The sequence below is a fragment of the Malaclemys terrapin genome, chromosome 12, assembly GCF_027887155.1.
Source record: "Malaclemys terrapin pileata isolate rMalTer1 chromosome 12, rMalTer1.hap1, whole genome shotgun sequence".
NCBI classification, from domain to species: Eukaryota; Metazoa; Chordata; order Testudines; family Emydidae; genus Malaclemys; species Malaclemys terrapin.
Window position 1 is genome coordinate 50,239,334 of NC_071516.1, and position 14,909 is coordinate 50,254,242.

Below are 14,909 nucleotides of genomic sequence, written 5' to 3' on the forward strand. Positions count from 1 at the left end.
CTGCCCCCCCAATCCTGCCGGTGCCCCTCACTCCGGACCCACAGCCCCCTGCCAGCCCGGCCCTGCCCCCCCAATCCTGCCGGTGCCCCTCACTCCGGACCCACAGCCCCCTGCCAGCCCGGCCCTGCCCCCCGGTCCTGCCGGTGCCCCTCACTCCGGACCCACAGCCCCCTGCCAGCCCGGCCCTGCCCCCCCAATCCTGCCGGTGCCCCTCACTCCGGACCCACAGCCCCCTGCCAGCCCGGCCCTGCCCCCCCAATCCTGCCGGTGCCCCTCACTCCGGACCCACAGCCCCCTGCCAGCCCGGCCCTGCCCCCCCAATCCTGCCGGTGCCCCTCACTCCGGACCCACAGCCCCCTGCCAGCCCGGCCCTGCCCCCCCGGTCCTGCCGGTGCCCCTCACTCCGGACCCACAGCCCCCTGCCAGCCCGGCCCTGCCCCCCCGGTCCTGCCGGTGCCCCTCACTCCGGACCCACAGCCCCCTGCCAGCCCGGCCCTGCCCCCCCGGTCCTGCCGGTGCCCCTCACTCCGGACCCACAGCCCCCTGCCAGCCCGGCCCTGCCCCCCCGGCCCTGCCGGTGCCCCTCACTCCGGACCCACAGCCCCCTGCCAGCCCGGCCCTGCCCCCCCGGTCCTGCCGGTGCCCCTCACTCCCGACCCGCAGCCCGGCTCAGTGTGTCCGGGCGCCCCCTGGCGGCTGTTGAGGCTTCGGGCCCACGTGATTTCTGGGAAAAGGAGCGAAGCGGCGGAGAAACGCGAAGGGGCGGGGGGAGGGTGGGACCGGGCGCGGACCGAGCGGCCCCGGGACAGACGGCGCCGCGCAGGGCTGGAGGTGAGCTCGGGCCGGGGCCGCGGGGGCAGATCAGCCCCGGAAACTCCCCTGCGAGAGACGTGGGGGCGGGAGGGATTCGGGGTGAATTGGGGGGGGCCGTCGGGGGCCAGAACGGGGTGAATTGGGGTAAGAACGGGGTGAATTGGGGGTAAGAACGGGGTGAATTGGGGTAAGAACGGGGTGAATTGGAGTGGCAATTGGGTGAGAATGGGGTGAATTGGGGTAAGAACGGGGTGAATTGGGGTGGCAATCAGGGTGAGAACGGGGTGAATTGGGGTAAGAACGGGGTGAATTGGGGTGGCAATCAGGGTGAGAACGGGGTGAATTGGGGTAAGAACGGGGTGTATTGGGGTGGCAATCAGGGTGAGAACGGGGTGAATTGGGGTAAGAACGGGGTGAATTGGGGTGGCAATCAGGGTGAGAACGGGGTGAATTGGGGTAAGAACGGGGTGTATTGGGGTGGCAATCAGGGTGAGAACGGGGTGAATTGGGGTAAGAACGGGGTGAATTGGGGTGGCAATCAGGGTGAGAACGGGGTGAATTGGGGTAAGAACGGGGTGTATTGGGGTGGCAATCGGGGGGGGAGAACGGGGGTGAATTGGAGTAAGAATGGGGTGAATTGGGAGATAATCAGGCTAAATTGGGGTGAATTGAAAACTGAAATGGGGGGCCCTGGGCTGTGGGGCGTACGCTCTGGGGTAGGCGCTTTGGCGTTGGAGTGGGTGAAAATTGGGGGAAGGTCTTGGGAGTTTTGGGGTTGTCAATGGGGGGTGAAAGTGGAGGGGTGCATCAGGGGAGGGGAAGCCCCTGGGGGGAACAAACTCCCAGTGGGGGTTAAAGTTGGGGGGCTGATGGGGGATGTTGGAGGAATTTACCCCAGGGGGGTGACTCAGGCAGGGGACTGATCCCTGAGGGTGATGGGGGCCCTGACCCACGGAGGGGCACCACAGCCTGGTCTGGTGGGTGGGAGACCCATCCAGGCACCCAGTCCAGCCCTGAGGGTGTGGGGGGCTCCGTGGCGGGTACGAGGTACCTTACTCCCCCTCCCCGCCCCCCAGGATGGCGTCGGGCCGGGCCCGCTGCACGCGGAAGCTGCGCCAATGGACCGTGGAGCAGGTGGAGAGCGGGCGGTTCCCGGGGCTGGTCTGGGATGACCCCCCCGCCAAGACCATGTTCCGCATCCCCTGGAAACACGCCGGCAAGCAGGACTTCCGCCATGACGAGGACGCGGCCTTCTTCAAGGTACACGCAACAGAGACGCTACGGACATCCTGAGCAGCCACTAGCAACATGCTAAGCACACGCTAAAACTATACTAGCAGCATGACACACACTAAAGATACATTAGCAACACGCTAAGCACATGTTAAAGATACAATAGCAACATATAACACACATGCTAAAGACACAGCAAATACTACCTAAGGTTATGCTAAAACACAGCAAGGCCCCCTGAAGCACATGCTAACCACATGCAAAGTACATGCTCAGTACCTGCTAACCATATGCGAAGGAGACAGTAGGTGCCCGCTAAGGCCACAGATGGGATCATGCTAAGGACACAGGATGGGGACATGTGGGATGGGGACATGCTAAGGGCACGTAGGAGTGGCGCACGCCAAGGGGCTGGGCCCACGCTAACCCCCCGCTCCTCCCCAGGCCTGGGCAGAGTACAAGGGCAAGTACCGGCCGGGCGAGCGGCTGGACCCGGCGGGCTGGAAAACCCGCCTGCGCTGCGCCCTCAACAAGAGCCCTGAGTTCGAGGAGGTGCCCGCGCGCTCCCAGCTCGACATCGCCGAGCCCTACAAGGTGTACCGCCTGGTGCCGCCCGCCGAGCAGCGCCCCGGTGAGCGGGGACCCCCGCGCGGTGTCACAGCCCCACCCCCATCCCCTGTCACAGGACCCTGGCATCTGGGCACCCCCCACGTGGTGTCCCAGCCTCCCCCCCCCCGCCCTCCGGCATCCCCATCCCCTGTCACAGGACCCCAGTGTCCATGCGCCCCCCACGTGGTGTCACAGCCCACCCGGGGACCCCCATCCCATCACGGGACCCTGGCATCCGGGCGGCTCCCCCGCAGTGTCACACACACACACCCCCGGCCATCCCCATCCCCTGTCACAGGACCCTCTGCGTCCGGGCGGCCCCCCCCGTGGTGTCACAGCCCCCCCTGTCACCCCCATCACCTGTCACGGGACCCTGGCGTCCGGGCGGCCCCCACGCGGTGTCCCAGCCTCCCCCGCCCCCCCCGGGCACCCCCATCCCCTATCACGGGACCCCAGTGTCTAGGCGCCCCCCACGCGGTGTCACAGCCTACCCGGGGACCCCCATCCCATCATGGGACCCCAGCATCCGGGCGGCCCCCACAGGGTGTCACAGCCCCCCCCGGAAACCCCCATCTCCTGTCATGGGACCCTGGCGTCCGGGCGACCCCACACGGTGTCACAGCCCCCCCGGCCACCCCCATCTCCTGTCATGGGACCCTGGCGTCCAGGCGGCCCCCACGCGGTGTCACGGCCCTCCCGGGGACCCCCATCCCGTCACGGGACCCCGGCATCCGGGCAGCCACCAAGCGGTGTCACAGCCCTCCTGGGGACCTGGGCGTCCAGGCACCCCCTTGTCCCCTGTCACAGCCCCCCAGGGACCCTGGAATCCCTGTTTTCCCTGCTTAAGGCCCCTCTTGTTCCCCCCCCCAGCAAAGCTGCCAGCCCAGAGGGTCCCCCGGCAGGTGAAGAAGGAGCACCCCGACTCCTCCTCGGAGGGGGATGAGATGGGGACCAGTGGGGGGGCTGCCCAGGCCCCCCTCACTCTGGATATGGTCAGCATGGTGAGTCTGGGGGCTGGGGGAGGCCAGGAGGTGTCTCCGAGGCTGGGGGGAGCGGGATGTCTCTCCAGGGGGCTGGCCCCCCCATCTCATTCTCTGCCCCTCCAGGAGGTGATGTCGGGGTCGGAGCCCATGGCCGGCGCCTCCCAGAGTTCAGATGATTCTGGCATCGAGACCAGCGAGTGCAGCCGTGACACCGGGGTCCCATGTAAGAGTTGGGGGGGTCAGGGCAGGGGGTCAGTCGGCTCTTGGGGGCAGGGCAGAGGGTCAGTGGGGGTGTTGGGGGAAGGACAGAGGGTGAGCGGTGAGTGGGGGGTCAGGACGGGGGGATCAGCGGGCAGTTGGGGGTCAGGATGGGGGGATCAGTGGGGGAGTTGGGGGTCAGGATGGGGGGGATCAGTGGGGGAGTTGGGGAGAGAGTGGGGGGTCAGTGGGAGTGTTGGGGGAAGGACAGTGGGGGAGCGGGGAGTTGTGGGTAAGGACTGGGGGGATGAGTGGGGTGTTGGGGAGAGCTGGGGGTCAGTGGAGGTGTTAGGGGAAGGACAGAGGGAGAGCGGGAAGTTGGGAGTCAGGATGGGGGGATCAGCGGGTCGTTGGGGGTCAGGATGGGGGGATCAGTGGGGTGTTGGGGGAGAGCGGGGGGGTCAGTGGGGGTGTTGGGGAAGGACAGAGGGTGAGCGGGGAGTTGGGGGTCAGGATGGGGGGATCAGTGAGGTGTTGGGGGAGAGCGAGGGGTCAGTGGGGGTGTTGGAGAAGGACAGAGGGTGAACGGGTCAGGACGGGGGGATCAGTGGGGTGTTGGGGGAGAACGGGGGGTCAGTGGGGGTGTTGGGAGAAGGACAGAGGGTGAGCGGGGAGTTGGGGGTCAGGACGGGGGGATCAGTGGGGTGTTGGAGGAGAGCGGGGGGGGTCAGTGGGGGTGTTGGGGGAAGGACAGAGGGTGAGCGGGGAGTTGGGGGTCAGGACGGGGGGATCAGCGGGTAGTTGGGGGTCAGGATGGGGGGGCGTCTGTCTGTGACTAAGGCCCTGTTTCTTCCACAGCCCCAGATCTGAATGAGATCGTCATTAACGTCACTCTGGAGTCGGGGGCCCTCCTGCCCCCCACAGATGGTGAGACCAGACCCCCTGCCCCACACACCCCCGACCCCCCCCCTGCCACCCCATAACCACATTCCGCACCTCATACACCCCCCACAACCCGTCCTCCCCACCTGCTCCTCTCCCACATAGCCCACAGCCCTCCACCCTGCCACCCCATAACCACATCCCCCACCTCATACCTCTCCCACAACCTGTCCTCCCCACCTGCTCCCTCTCCCACGTACCCCACAGCCCCTTACCCTGCCACCCCATAACCCCCTCCCCCACCTCATACACCCCCCACAACCCCTCCTCCTCACCCCACAGCCCCCCACCCTGCCACCCCATAACCCCCTCCCCCACCTCATACACCCCCCACAACCCCTTCTCCTCACCCCACAGCCCCCCACCCTGCCACCCCATAACCATATCCCCCACCTCATATCCCATACCTCCCCCACAACCTGTCCTCCCCACCTCCTCCCCGCCCCACACACCCCACAGCCCTCCACCCTGCCACTCCATAACCACATCCCCCACCCTCATACCTCTCCCACAACCCGTCCTCCCCACCTGCTCCCTCTCCCACGTACCCCACAGCCCCTTACCCTGCCACCCCATAACCCCCTCCCCCACCTCATACACCCCCCACAACCCCTCCTCCTCACCCCACAGCCCCCCACCCTGCCACCCCATAACCCCCTCCCCCACCTCATACACCCCCCACAACCCCTTCTCCTCACCCCACAGCCCCCCACCCTGCCACCCCATAACCACATCCCCCACCTCATATCCCATACCTCCCCCACAACCTGTCCTCCCCACCTCCTCCCCGCCCCACACACCCCACAGCCCTCCACCCTGCCACTCCATAACCACATCCCCCACCTCATACCTCTCCCACAACCCGTCCTCCCCACCTGCTCCCTCTCCCACGTACCCCACAGCCCCTTACCCTGCCACCCCATAACCCCCTCCCCCACCTCATACACCCCCCACAACCCCTCCTCCTCACCCCACAGCCCCCCACCCTGCCACCCCATAACCCCCTCCCCCACCTCATACACCCCCCACAACCCCTTCTCCTCACCCCACAGCCCCCCACCCTGCCACCCCATAACCACATCCCCCACCTCATATCCCATACCTCCCCCACAACCTGTCCTCCCCACCTCCTCCCCGCCCCACACACCCCACAGCCCTCCACCCTGCCACTCCATAACCACATCCCCCACCTCATACCTCTCCCACAACCCGTCCTCCCCACCTGCTCCCTCTCCCACGTACCCCACAGCCCCTTACCCTGCCACCCCATAACCCCCTCCCCCACCTCATACACCCCCCACAACCCCTCCTCCTCACCCCACAGCCCCCCACCCTGCCACCCCATAACCCCCTCCCCCACCTCATACACCCCCCACAACCCCTTCTCCTCACCCCACAGCCCCCCACTCTGCCACCCCATAACCACATCCCCCACCTCATATCCCATACCTCCCCCAGAACCCGTCCGCCCCACCTCCTCTCTCCCCCACACCCCTTTCCTCCTTCCACCACCCCACAGCTCCCATAGCCTCTCTGCCCCATATCTTCCATAACCGCCTTTCTCTGCCCCAAACCCACATGCCCTCTGCCCCATCCACCCTTTAATTCCCTCCTCTGCCCTACACCTCCTATGCCCCTTGTGCCACTCACCCCATACGTTCCTTCCTCTGCCCCACACCCCTCATAACCCCCTTCCTCTGCCCCACGCCCCCGATAACTTCCTTCCTCTCCCATACCCCTCATAACTCCCTTCCTCTGCCCCATGCCTCCGATAATCCCCTTCCTCTGCCCCACGCCCCCGATAACCCCCTTCTTCTGCCCCACATCCCCAATAACCCCCTTCCTCTGCCCCACGCCCCTGATAACTCCCTTCCTCTGCCCCACGCCTCCAATAACCCCCTTCCTCTGCCCCACGCCCCCGATAACCCCCTTCCTCTGCCCCATACCCCTCATAACCCCCTTCTTCTGCCCCACATCCCCAATAACTCCCTTCCTCTGCCCCATGCCCCCGATAACCCCCTTCCTCTGCCCCATACCCCTCATAACCCCCTTCCTCTGCCCCACGCCCCCGATAACCCCCTTCCTCTGCCTCACAGCCCCCATAACTCCCTTCCTCTGCCCCACGCCTCCGATAACCCCCTTCCTCTGCCCCACGCCCCCGATAACCCCCTTCCTCTGCCCCACAGCCCCCATAACCCCTATCTCTCTCTCTCCCCAGAGTACTCGGTGCTGCTGTCCGTGTGGTACAGTGGGGAGCTAGTGTGGCAGCAGCAGCTGCCCCATGGCGATTTCCTGGTGACCCCCACGCCTGCGCCCCACGCCCCAAGCTTTATGCAGCGGGTGCTGCTGCCCCCTGCTGAGGGGGTGCGGGACCCCCACAAGCGCCAGGCCACGCAAGAGCTGCTGGGGGCGCTGGCCAAGGGGGTGATGGTGGCCAGTTACCCCCAGGGGCTCTTCGTCCGGCGCCGCTGTCGGGGCCGGGTGTACTGGAGGGGCTCCGGGGCGCCCCCTGCCACCCCCAGCAAGCTGGAGAGAGATGACGTCAAGCAGGTCTTCAGTGAGGCAGCCTTCCGCCAAGGTGAGTGGGGCAGCCCCTAACCCCCTGTATCCCCCGCGCGGACCCCCAACCCGCATATCCCTGCTCAGACCCCGAATTTCCCTGCTTGGACCCCTGACACTCAGTATCCCCCGTGCGGACCCCCAACCCCATATCCCCGCTCAGACCCCGAATTTCCCTGCTTGGACCCCCAACACTCAGTACCCCCCCGCTCGGACCCCCAACCCCCATATCCCCGCTCAGACCCCGAATTTCCCTGCTTGGACCCCCAACACTCAGTACCCCCCGCTCGGACCCCCAACCCCCATATCCCCGCTCAGACCCCGAATTTCCCTGCTTGGACCCCCGACCCGCAGTATCCCCCGCGCGGACCCCCAACCCCATATCCCTGCTCAGACCCCGAATTTCCCTGCTTGGACCCCCGACCCGCAGTATCCCCCGCGCGGACCCCCAACCCCATATCCCTGCTCAGACCCCGAATTTCCCTGCTTGGACCCCTGACACTCAGTATCCCCCATGCGGACCCCCAACCCCATATCCCCGCTCAGACCCCGAATTTCCCTGCTTGGACCCCCAACACTCAGTACCCCCCGCTCGGACTCCCAACCCCCATATCCCTGCTCAGACCCCGAATTTCCCTGCTTGGACCCACGACACTCAGTACCCCCCGCTCAGACCCCCAACCCCCATATCCCCGCTCAGACCCCAAATTTCCCTGTTTGGACCCCCAACCTGCAGTATCCCCCACGCGAACCCCCAACCGCTATATCCCCGCTCAGACCCCGAATTTCCCTGCTTGGATCCCTGACCCTCAGTATCCCCCGCGCAGACCCCCATATCCCTGTTCAGACCCCAAATTTTCCCGCTCGGACCCCCAACCCCCATATCCCCGCTCAGACCCCAAATTTTCCCGCTCGGACCCCCAACCCCGATATGCCCGCTCGGACCCCAAATTTCCCTTCTTGGACCCTCGACCCGCAGTATCCCCCGCGCGGACCTCCAACCCCCATATCCCTGCTCAGACCCCAAATTTCCCTGCTTGGACCCTCGACCCACAGTATCCCCCTCGCGGACCCCCAACCCCCATATCCCTGCTCAGACCCCGAATTTTCCCGCTCGGACCCCCAACCTCCATTTCCGCACTCAGACCCCAAATTTTCCCACTCGGACCCCTGACACCCATATCCCCGCTCAGACCCTGAATTTTCCTGCTCACCCCCAACCCCCATATCCCTGCTCAGACCCTGAATTTCCCCACTCGGGCCTGACCCCCATATCCCTGCTTGGAGCCCAAGACAAAGAGAAGGAGGAGGAGCAACGGGGGTCGCTGGAGGCTGGCAGTCCGCTTGGGGGGACTGGAACAGGGGAGTCCAGGCTGCCTGGCCCAGGACTCGCGGAGATGGACTTGGCTGAAAGTCACTGATTTCTGTGCTAACAAGCTCTGTTCTGTGCTGTGTTCCTGTCGACTGATAAACCTTCTGTGTCACGCTGGCTGAGAGTCACGTCTGACTGCGGAGTTGGGGGCAGGGCCCTCTGGCCCCCCCAGGAGCCCCACCTGGCCAGACTCGCTGCGGGAAGCGCACGGTGGGGCAGGGGATGCTGGATGCTCCGGGGTCAGACCCAGGAAGGTGGAAGCTGTGGAAGCTTCTTGCCCTGGAGGCAGTCTGCTCCGAGAGAGGAGGCTCCCCCCGAGTCCTGCCTGGCTTCGTAGGGAGCAGCTCCAGAGCATCGCCTGGGACAATTGGTGCCAGCGGTGGGATAAACTGCACCCCGGGGACAGGGCATTCTGCAGTAAGTGTCTGGGGAGCAGTAACACAGAAGGTTTATCAGTCGACAGGAACTGATACAGAGCTAACAAGCTCTGTTCTGTGCTGCAGGAACACAGCACAGAACAGAGCTTGTTAGCACAGAAATCAGTGACTTTCAGCCAAGTCCATCTCCGGGAGTCCTGGGCCAGGCGGCCTGGACTCCCCTGTTCCAGTCCCCCCAAGCGGACTGCCAGCCTCCAGCGACCCCCGTTGCTCCTCCTCCTTCTCTTTGTCTCCCTTCCTGGGCCAAGAGTCACCTGGTCGTCACCTGGTTGCATCCTCCTCCTGGGTCTCAGGTTCTGAAGGGCACCGGTCATAGCATATGTGCAGGCAGCTGGAGCAGCATCACCTGCCCCACAGGTCTCAGCCAAAGTCACACACCCCTCTTCCCCCCACCGAGGTATTGGTGCAGCACACAGGGAAACTGAGGCACACATGGGCGGGATAGCTCAGTGGTTTGCGCATTGGCCTGCTAAATCCAGGGTTGTGAGTTCAATCCTTGAGGGAGACATTTAGGGATTTGGGGCAAAAATCTGTCTGGGGATTGGTCCTGCTTTGAGCAGGGGGTTGGACTAGATACTCCTGAGGTCCCTTCCGACCCTGATAGTCTGTGATTCTATGATTCATGCAAAACAGTAAAATTCACAGAGGCTCAACAGTAAGACTCACATACAACTTAACAAGGGAAAGACCCCCATGGCCCACTCTGACCCTATATCCCCCTATAGTGACCCCCAAGCTCCCCTGCTCTGACCCCCATGGCCCACTCTGACCCCATATCCCCCTATAGTGACCCCCAAGCTCCCCTGCTCTGACCCCCATGGCCCACTCTGACCCCATATCCCCCTATAGTGAGCCCCAAGCTCCCCTGCTCTGACCCCCATGGCCCACTCTGACCTCACATCCCTCTATAGTGACCCCCAAGCTCCCCTGCTCTGACCCCCATGGCCCACTCTGACCCCACATAGTGACTCCCAAGCCCCCTTGCTGTGACCCCCCCCAGTCCTGATCCACCTCTGGTCTGACCCCTTAATCTCCCCCATTGGGACCCCCAACTCCCCGTCCCCTTATAGCAAACCCTAATCCCCACGCTGCAGCCCTATTGCAACCCCCCACATCCCCCGTTGCAACCTCTGAATCGCCCCCCTTGTGCTCCCTGAACCCCCCCCGAGTGCCCCCCTTCCCTTGCTGTGACCCCCAATAGCCCTCAGTGCCCCCAAATCTCCTCTGCGGTGCCCCTGAGTCCCCCTCTGCCTCACCCAGAGCCGGGCCCATGCTAACCCTGCCCCCCCGCGCTCTCCCCACAGCGCTGCAGCTGTACCGGAAGGGCCAGGGCGCCCAGCCAGAGCCCCACGTCACCCTATGCCTGGGCGAGGAGCTAGGCCAGCAGGACGGCCCTGCGGAGAAGCTCATCATCATCCAGGTGGGCAGCCAGGGGGCAGTGGTGCATTGTGGGATGGTAGGGTAGAGGTGCATTGAGGGTGGCAGTGAGGGGGCAATGTCCATTGTGGGATGGGGGTGGTGAATTATGGGATGGTGAGGGTACGGGGTGGCAGTGGTGCATTGTGGGATGATGTGTGGGAGCAGTGGTCTATTGTGGGAGGGTGCAGGGGAAGCTGAGGTGCATTGTGGGATGGTGGGGGGCCATGCCCTGACACTCTCCCTGCCCCCTACAGATGGAGCAAGCCTTCGCCCGGAAGCTGCTGGACATGCCCGAGGTGGAGATGGCGTCCGTCTGCCTCCTCTCCCTGGAGCCCTCCTGTCTCTTCAGCCCAATCTGAGGGGACTCAAGATGCTCCAGACCCTGCCATTGCCTCGACTTAGGGGGCCAGGGGTGGAACTTCCTGTCTTGTCCCATGCGGGACAGGTACTTTCTGTACTTAGAAGTCATGCCCCCCAACATGCTTCCTGTTTTGTCCGTTATATGGGGAGGGATTTCCTGACTTGTGGAACAAGATGGGGCAGGATATCGCATCTCACCTGTTTCGTTGAGGTGGGATTTCCTCTTTTGCTCACTGTCCGGGGAAGGGACTTCCTGGGGTTGGAGACCACACTTGAACACACTTCCTGACTTGGTGTATTCTCAGGGAAGCAGTTCCTGGAGGACTGGAACTTGTTGGAGGCTGGCCTTCCTGTCATGTCCATTGTGTAAGGGTGGGACTTCCTGTCTTGCCTCATGTAGAGCTGGGAGGAACCACCAGGGATTTGGATTGTGTAAGGGTGGGACTTTCTGGCTTGACCAGTGCATAGGGGGTGGGACATCCTGTTTTGCACATTGTTCGGGAAGGAGCTCCTGGCATTTTGAATGTGTAGCGGTAGGACTTCCTATTGTACAGAGGCGGGATATCCTGTCTTGGCCCTGGTAGTGCCGGAACGTCCTGTAGTGAACGTTGTAGAGGCAAGACCTCCTAGTTTTATGTCCCTCTCTCCAGGGTAGAAGGAAGCTTCTTCTCCAATTTGTAGAAATTTTTATATGCCAAAGGCCCTCCTGACCTCCGGCAAGATTGTGTCTGGCCCCCGCCCCTTGCAGCCACAGCTAGGACCTTAAGCTCAGGTCCCTTTGCACTTTATCCCTAACTGCAAGAAAGTTTATGAACCATGTCTTGTGTTTTTAAATAAAGTTTTATTTAACCTAGCCAGCAGAAACTCTGTCTTGTTTATATACTAATTACGAACCTTATTATTATACATTATTGTGATGTATTACTTCATTTCTTGTGACCATTACTCATTAATATTTCTTACCTGTTATTATCAACAATATTAGTGGTTAATACATATTGATTTTTTGTATATTTAGTCGCTAGCTTCTATTAGCAATTATTAATTGTCAGCAATATCAGTTTTTAATATGGATTAATCTAGTGTAGATTTGGTCTTGAGTCAGTATTAATGATCAACAATATTAGGTGTTAATATATATTAATCTCGTGTAGATTTACTCATTCAATATTAAATATAAAAATATTATACAATTAATTTATATTAACCTCTATTTTGCCATTAATCAGTAATCTTGTTTAATGACTATTGGCATTAGTGGTTAATATATTTTCTATCATCAGTCTCCGTGATCAATCTCTTTTATGTCCATTATTAATGATTACTGTGGTGTAACTATCACTCACTAACCTTCACTCCTCTTTATTATCAGGATTAGCAATCAATGTGGTTTATAGCCGTGGTTATACGTTATTAATAATTTGTAAAAGTTAACCTTTATTAATTAGTGTCAGTGGTTTACATAGCTATGCAGTAAGTCATCATACATTTAAATACTTTTTAATGCTCATTAACATAATCCTATTTGTAGAGGCTGGGGAGACACCGGCGAAGGGTGCAGAAAAGCCCCCCGAAAGTGAGATCAGGGCCCGATGGGGGCAGCTGCTAGGGTTCAGAGGCTTACGGCCAGGAAGAGGAAGAGGGCTCATGATGGGGGATTACAGCCAGAGACATTCACACGGGGAATATGGCACCGAGAATCGGCACTCCGGGGTGTGTGGCCATTGGCACCAGGGATTGACATGGGGGGGATGTTGGTACTGGGGATTTACACGGGGGGGGGGGGCATTGGCACCGGGGATTGACACGGTGGGGGGCGTTGGTACTAGTGATGGACATGGTGGGGCATTGGCAGTGGAGATTAACGCAGGGGGATTGATAGGGGGTGGGGGGGCATTGGTACTGGGGATTGACACGGGCGGCCGTTGGCACCGGGGATTGATATGGGGGTGGCCTCGGCAGCGGGGATGGAAAAAGGGGGCAGGGCCGGCTCCAGGGGTTTTGCCACCCCAAGCGACGGGAAGAAAAAAAAAAAAAAGTCTGCGATCACTTTGGTGGCAATTCGGTGGCAGGTCCTTCCCTCCGAGAGGGACTGAGAGACCCGCCGCCAAATTGCCGCCCCTTCCCCTTGGCTGCCCCAAGCACCTGCTTCCTGCGCTGGTGCCTGGAGCCGGCCCTGATGGGGGGGGCGTTGGTACTGGGGATGGACAGGGGGGGGGCGTTGGTACTGGGGATGGACACGGGGGGGGGGGCGTTGGTACTGGGGATGGACACGGGGGGGGGGCGTTGGCAGCGGGGATGGACACGGGGGGGGGGCGTTGGCAGCGGGGGGATGGACACGGGGGGGGACCGTTGGCAGCGGGGGGATGGACACGGGGGGGGACCGTTGGCAGCGGGGATGGACACGGGGGGGGGCGTTGGCAGGGGGGATGGACACGGGGGGGACCGTTGACAGCGGGGGATGGACACGGGGGGGGACCGTTGGCAGCGGGGATGGACACGGGGGGGGCGTTGGCAGCGGGGATGGACACGGGGGGGGGCGTTGGCAGCGGGGATGGACACGGGGGGGGGGCGTTGGCAGCGGGGATGGACACGGGGGGGGGGCGTTGGCAGCGGGGATGGACACGGGGGGGGACCGTTGGCAGCGGGGATGGACACGGGGGGGGCGTTGGCAGCGGGGATGGACACGGGGGGGGGTGTTGGCAGGGGGGATGGACACGGGGGGGGGCGTTGGCAGCGGGGATGGACACGGGGGGGGGGCGTTGGTACTGGGATGGACACGGGGGGGACGTTGGTACTGGGGATGGACACGGGGGGGGCGTTGGCAGGGGGGATGGACACGGGGGGGGCGTTGGCAGGGGGGATGGACACGGGGGGGGGCGTTGGCACGGGGGATGGACACGGGGGGGGCGTTGGCAGGGGGGATGGACACGGGGGGGGGCGTTGGTACTGGGGATGGACACGGGGGGGGCGTTGGCACTGGGGATGGACACGGGGGGGGGCGTTGGCAGGGGGGATGGACACGGGGGGGGGCGTTGGCACTGGGGATGGACACGGGGGGGGGCGTTGGTACTGGGGATGGACACGGGGGGGGGCGTTGGTACTGGGGATGGACACGGGGGGGGGCGTTGGTACTGGGGATGGACACGGGGGGGGCGTTGGCAGGGGGGATGGACACGGGGGGGGCGTTGGCAGGGGGGATGGACACGGGGGGGGGCGTTGGCACTGGGGATGGACACGGGGGGGGCGTTGGCAGGGGGGATGGACACGGGGGGGGGGCGTTGGCACTGGGGATGGACACGGGGGGGGGCGTTGGCACTGGGGATGGACACGGGGGGGGGCGTTGGTACTGGGGATGGACACGGGGGGGGCGTTGGCAGGGGGGATGGACACGGGGGGGGCGTTGGTACTGGGGATGGAGACGGGGGGGGACCGTTGGCAGGGGGGATGGACACGGGGGGGGGCGTTGGCACCGGGCATTGACAGTCGATGGACACGGGGGGCGTGGCTATTGACACCAGCTCCCCGGGCACGCAGCTCTAGTGAGCGAGAGAATTTACCTCAGTGGAAAATTTAGCGGGAAAACCACTCCATCCCTCTGATTGGTCGCGCTGGATGGGCGGGAACGGTTATCATTGGCTGTGAGCGCTGTGAGGTCATCAGTCACTGTGGCAGGTTGTGGAGGGTCTTCTGCGAAGGCAGACGCTAGAATCTCACGTGGTTCGGTCTCCTATTAGGTGGATCCTGATTGGTTGGGAGCTGAGGAGAGGGAGCGGTTGGGCCTGTCAGTCTCCGTGTGGGAAAGATCCCGCTGATTGGCTGGAGCCCTCATCGCGCAAGGAGCCGCCGGAGCGTCGCAGTCTCCAGGGCCAGAGGGAAGATCCGCACGTGGCACCAGGATCCGGTGATTGGCTGGAGCGCTAGAGCAAGCGCATCTTCCATTGGTGGAAGCACCGTAGGGCGGTTATAAAGGCAGAGGGCTGC

At 62.8% G+C, this 14,909-nt stretch overlaps 1 protein-coding gene across 1 annotated transcript; it reads left to right on the forward strand.

The window, feature by feature from the left end:
• Nucleotides 1-771: 771 nt before the first annotated feature.
• IRF9 (interferon regulatory factor 9) lies at nucleotides 772-11,778 on the forward strand. Its single transcript, XM_054045612.1, has 9 exons — nucleotides 772-831; nucleotides 1,890-2,073; nucleotides 2,491-2,677; nucleotides 3,526-3,656; nucleotides 3,762-3,861; nucleotides 4,695-4,763; nucleotides 6,997-7,356; nucleotides 10,451-10,566; nucleotides 10,820-11,778. The coding sequence occupies exons 2-9, from the start codon at nucleotides 1,891-1,893 to the stop codon at nucleotides 10,922-10,924; spliced, it is 1,251 nt and encodes a 416-aa protein (XP_053901587.1). The 5' UTR covers nucleotides 772-831; nucleotide 1,890; the 3' UTR covers nucleotides 10,925-11,778.
• The last annotated feature ends 3,131 nt before the right edge of the window (nucleotides 11,779-14,909 follow it).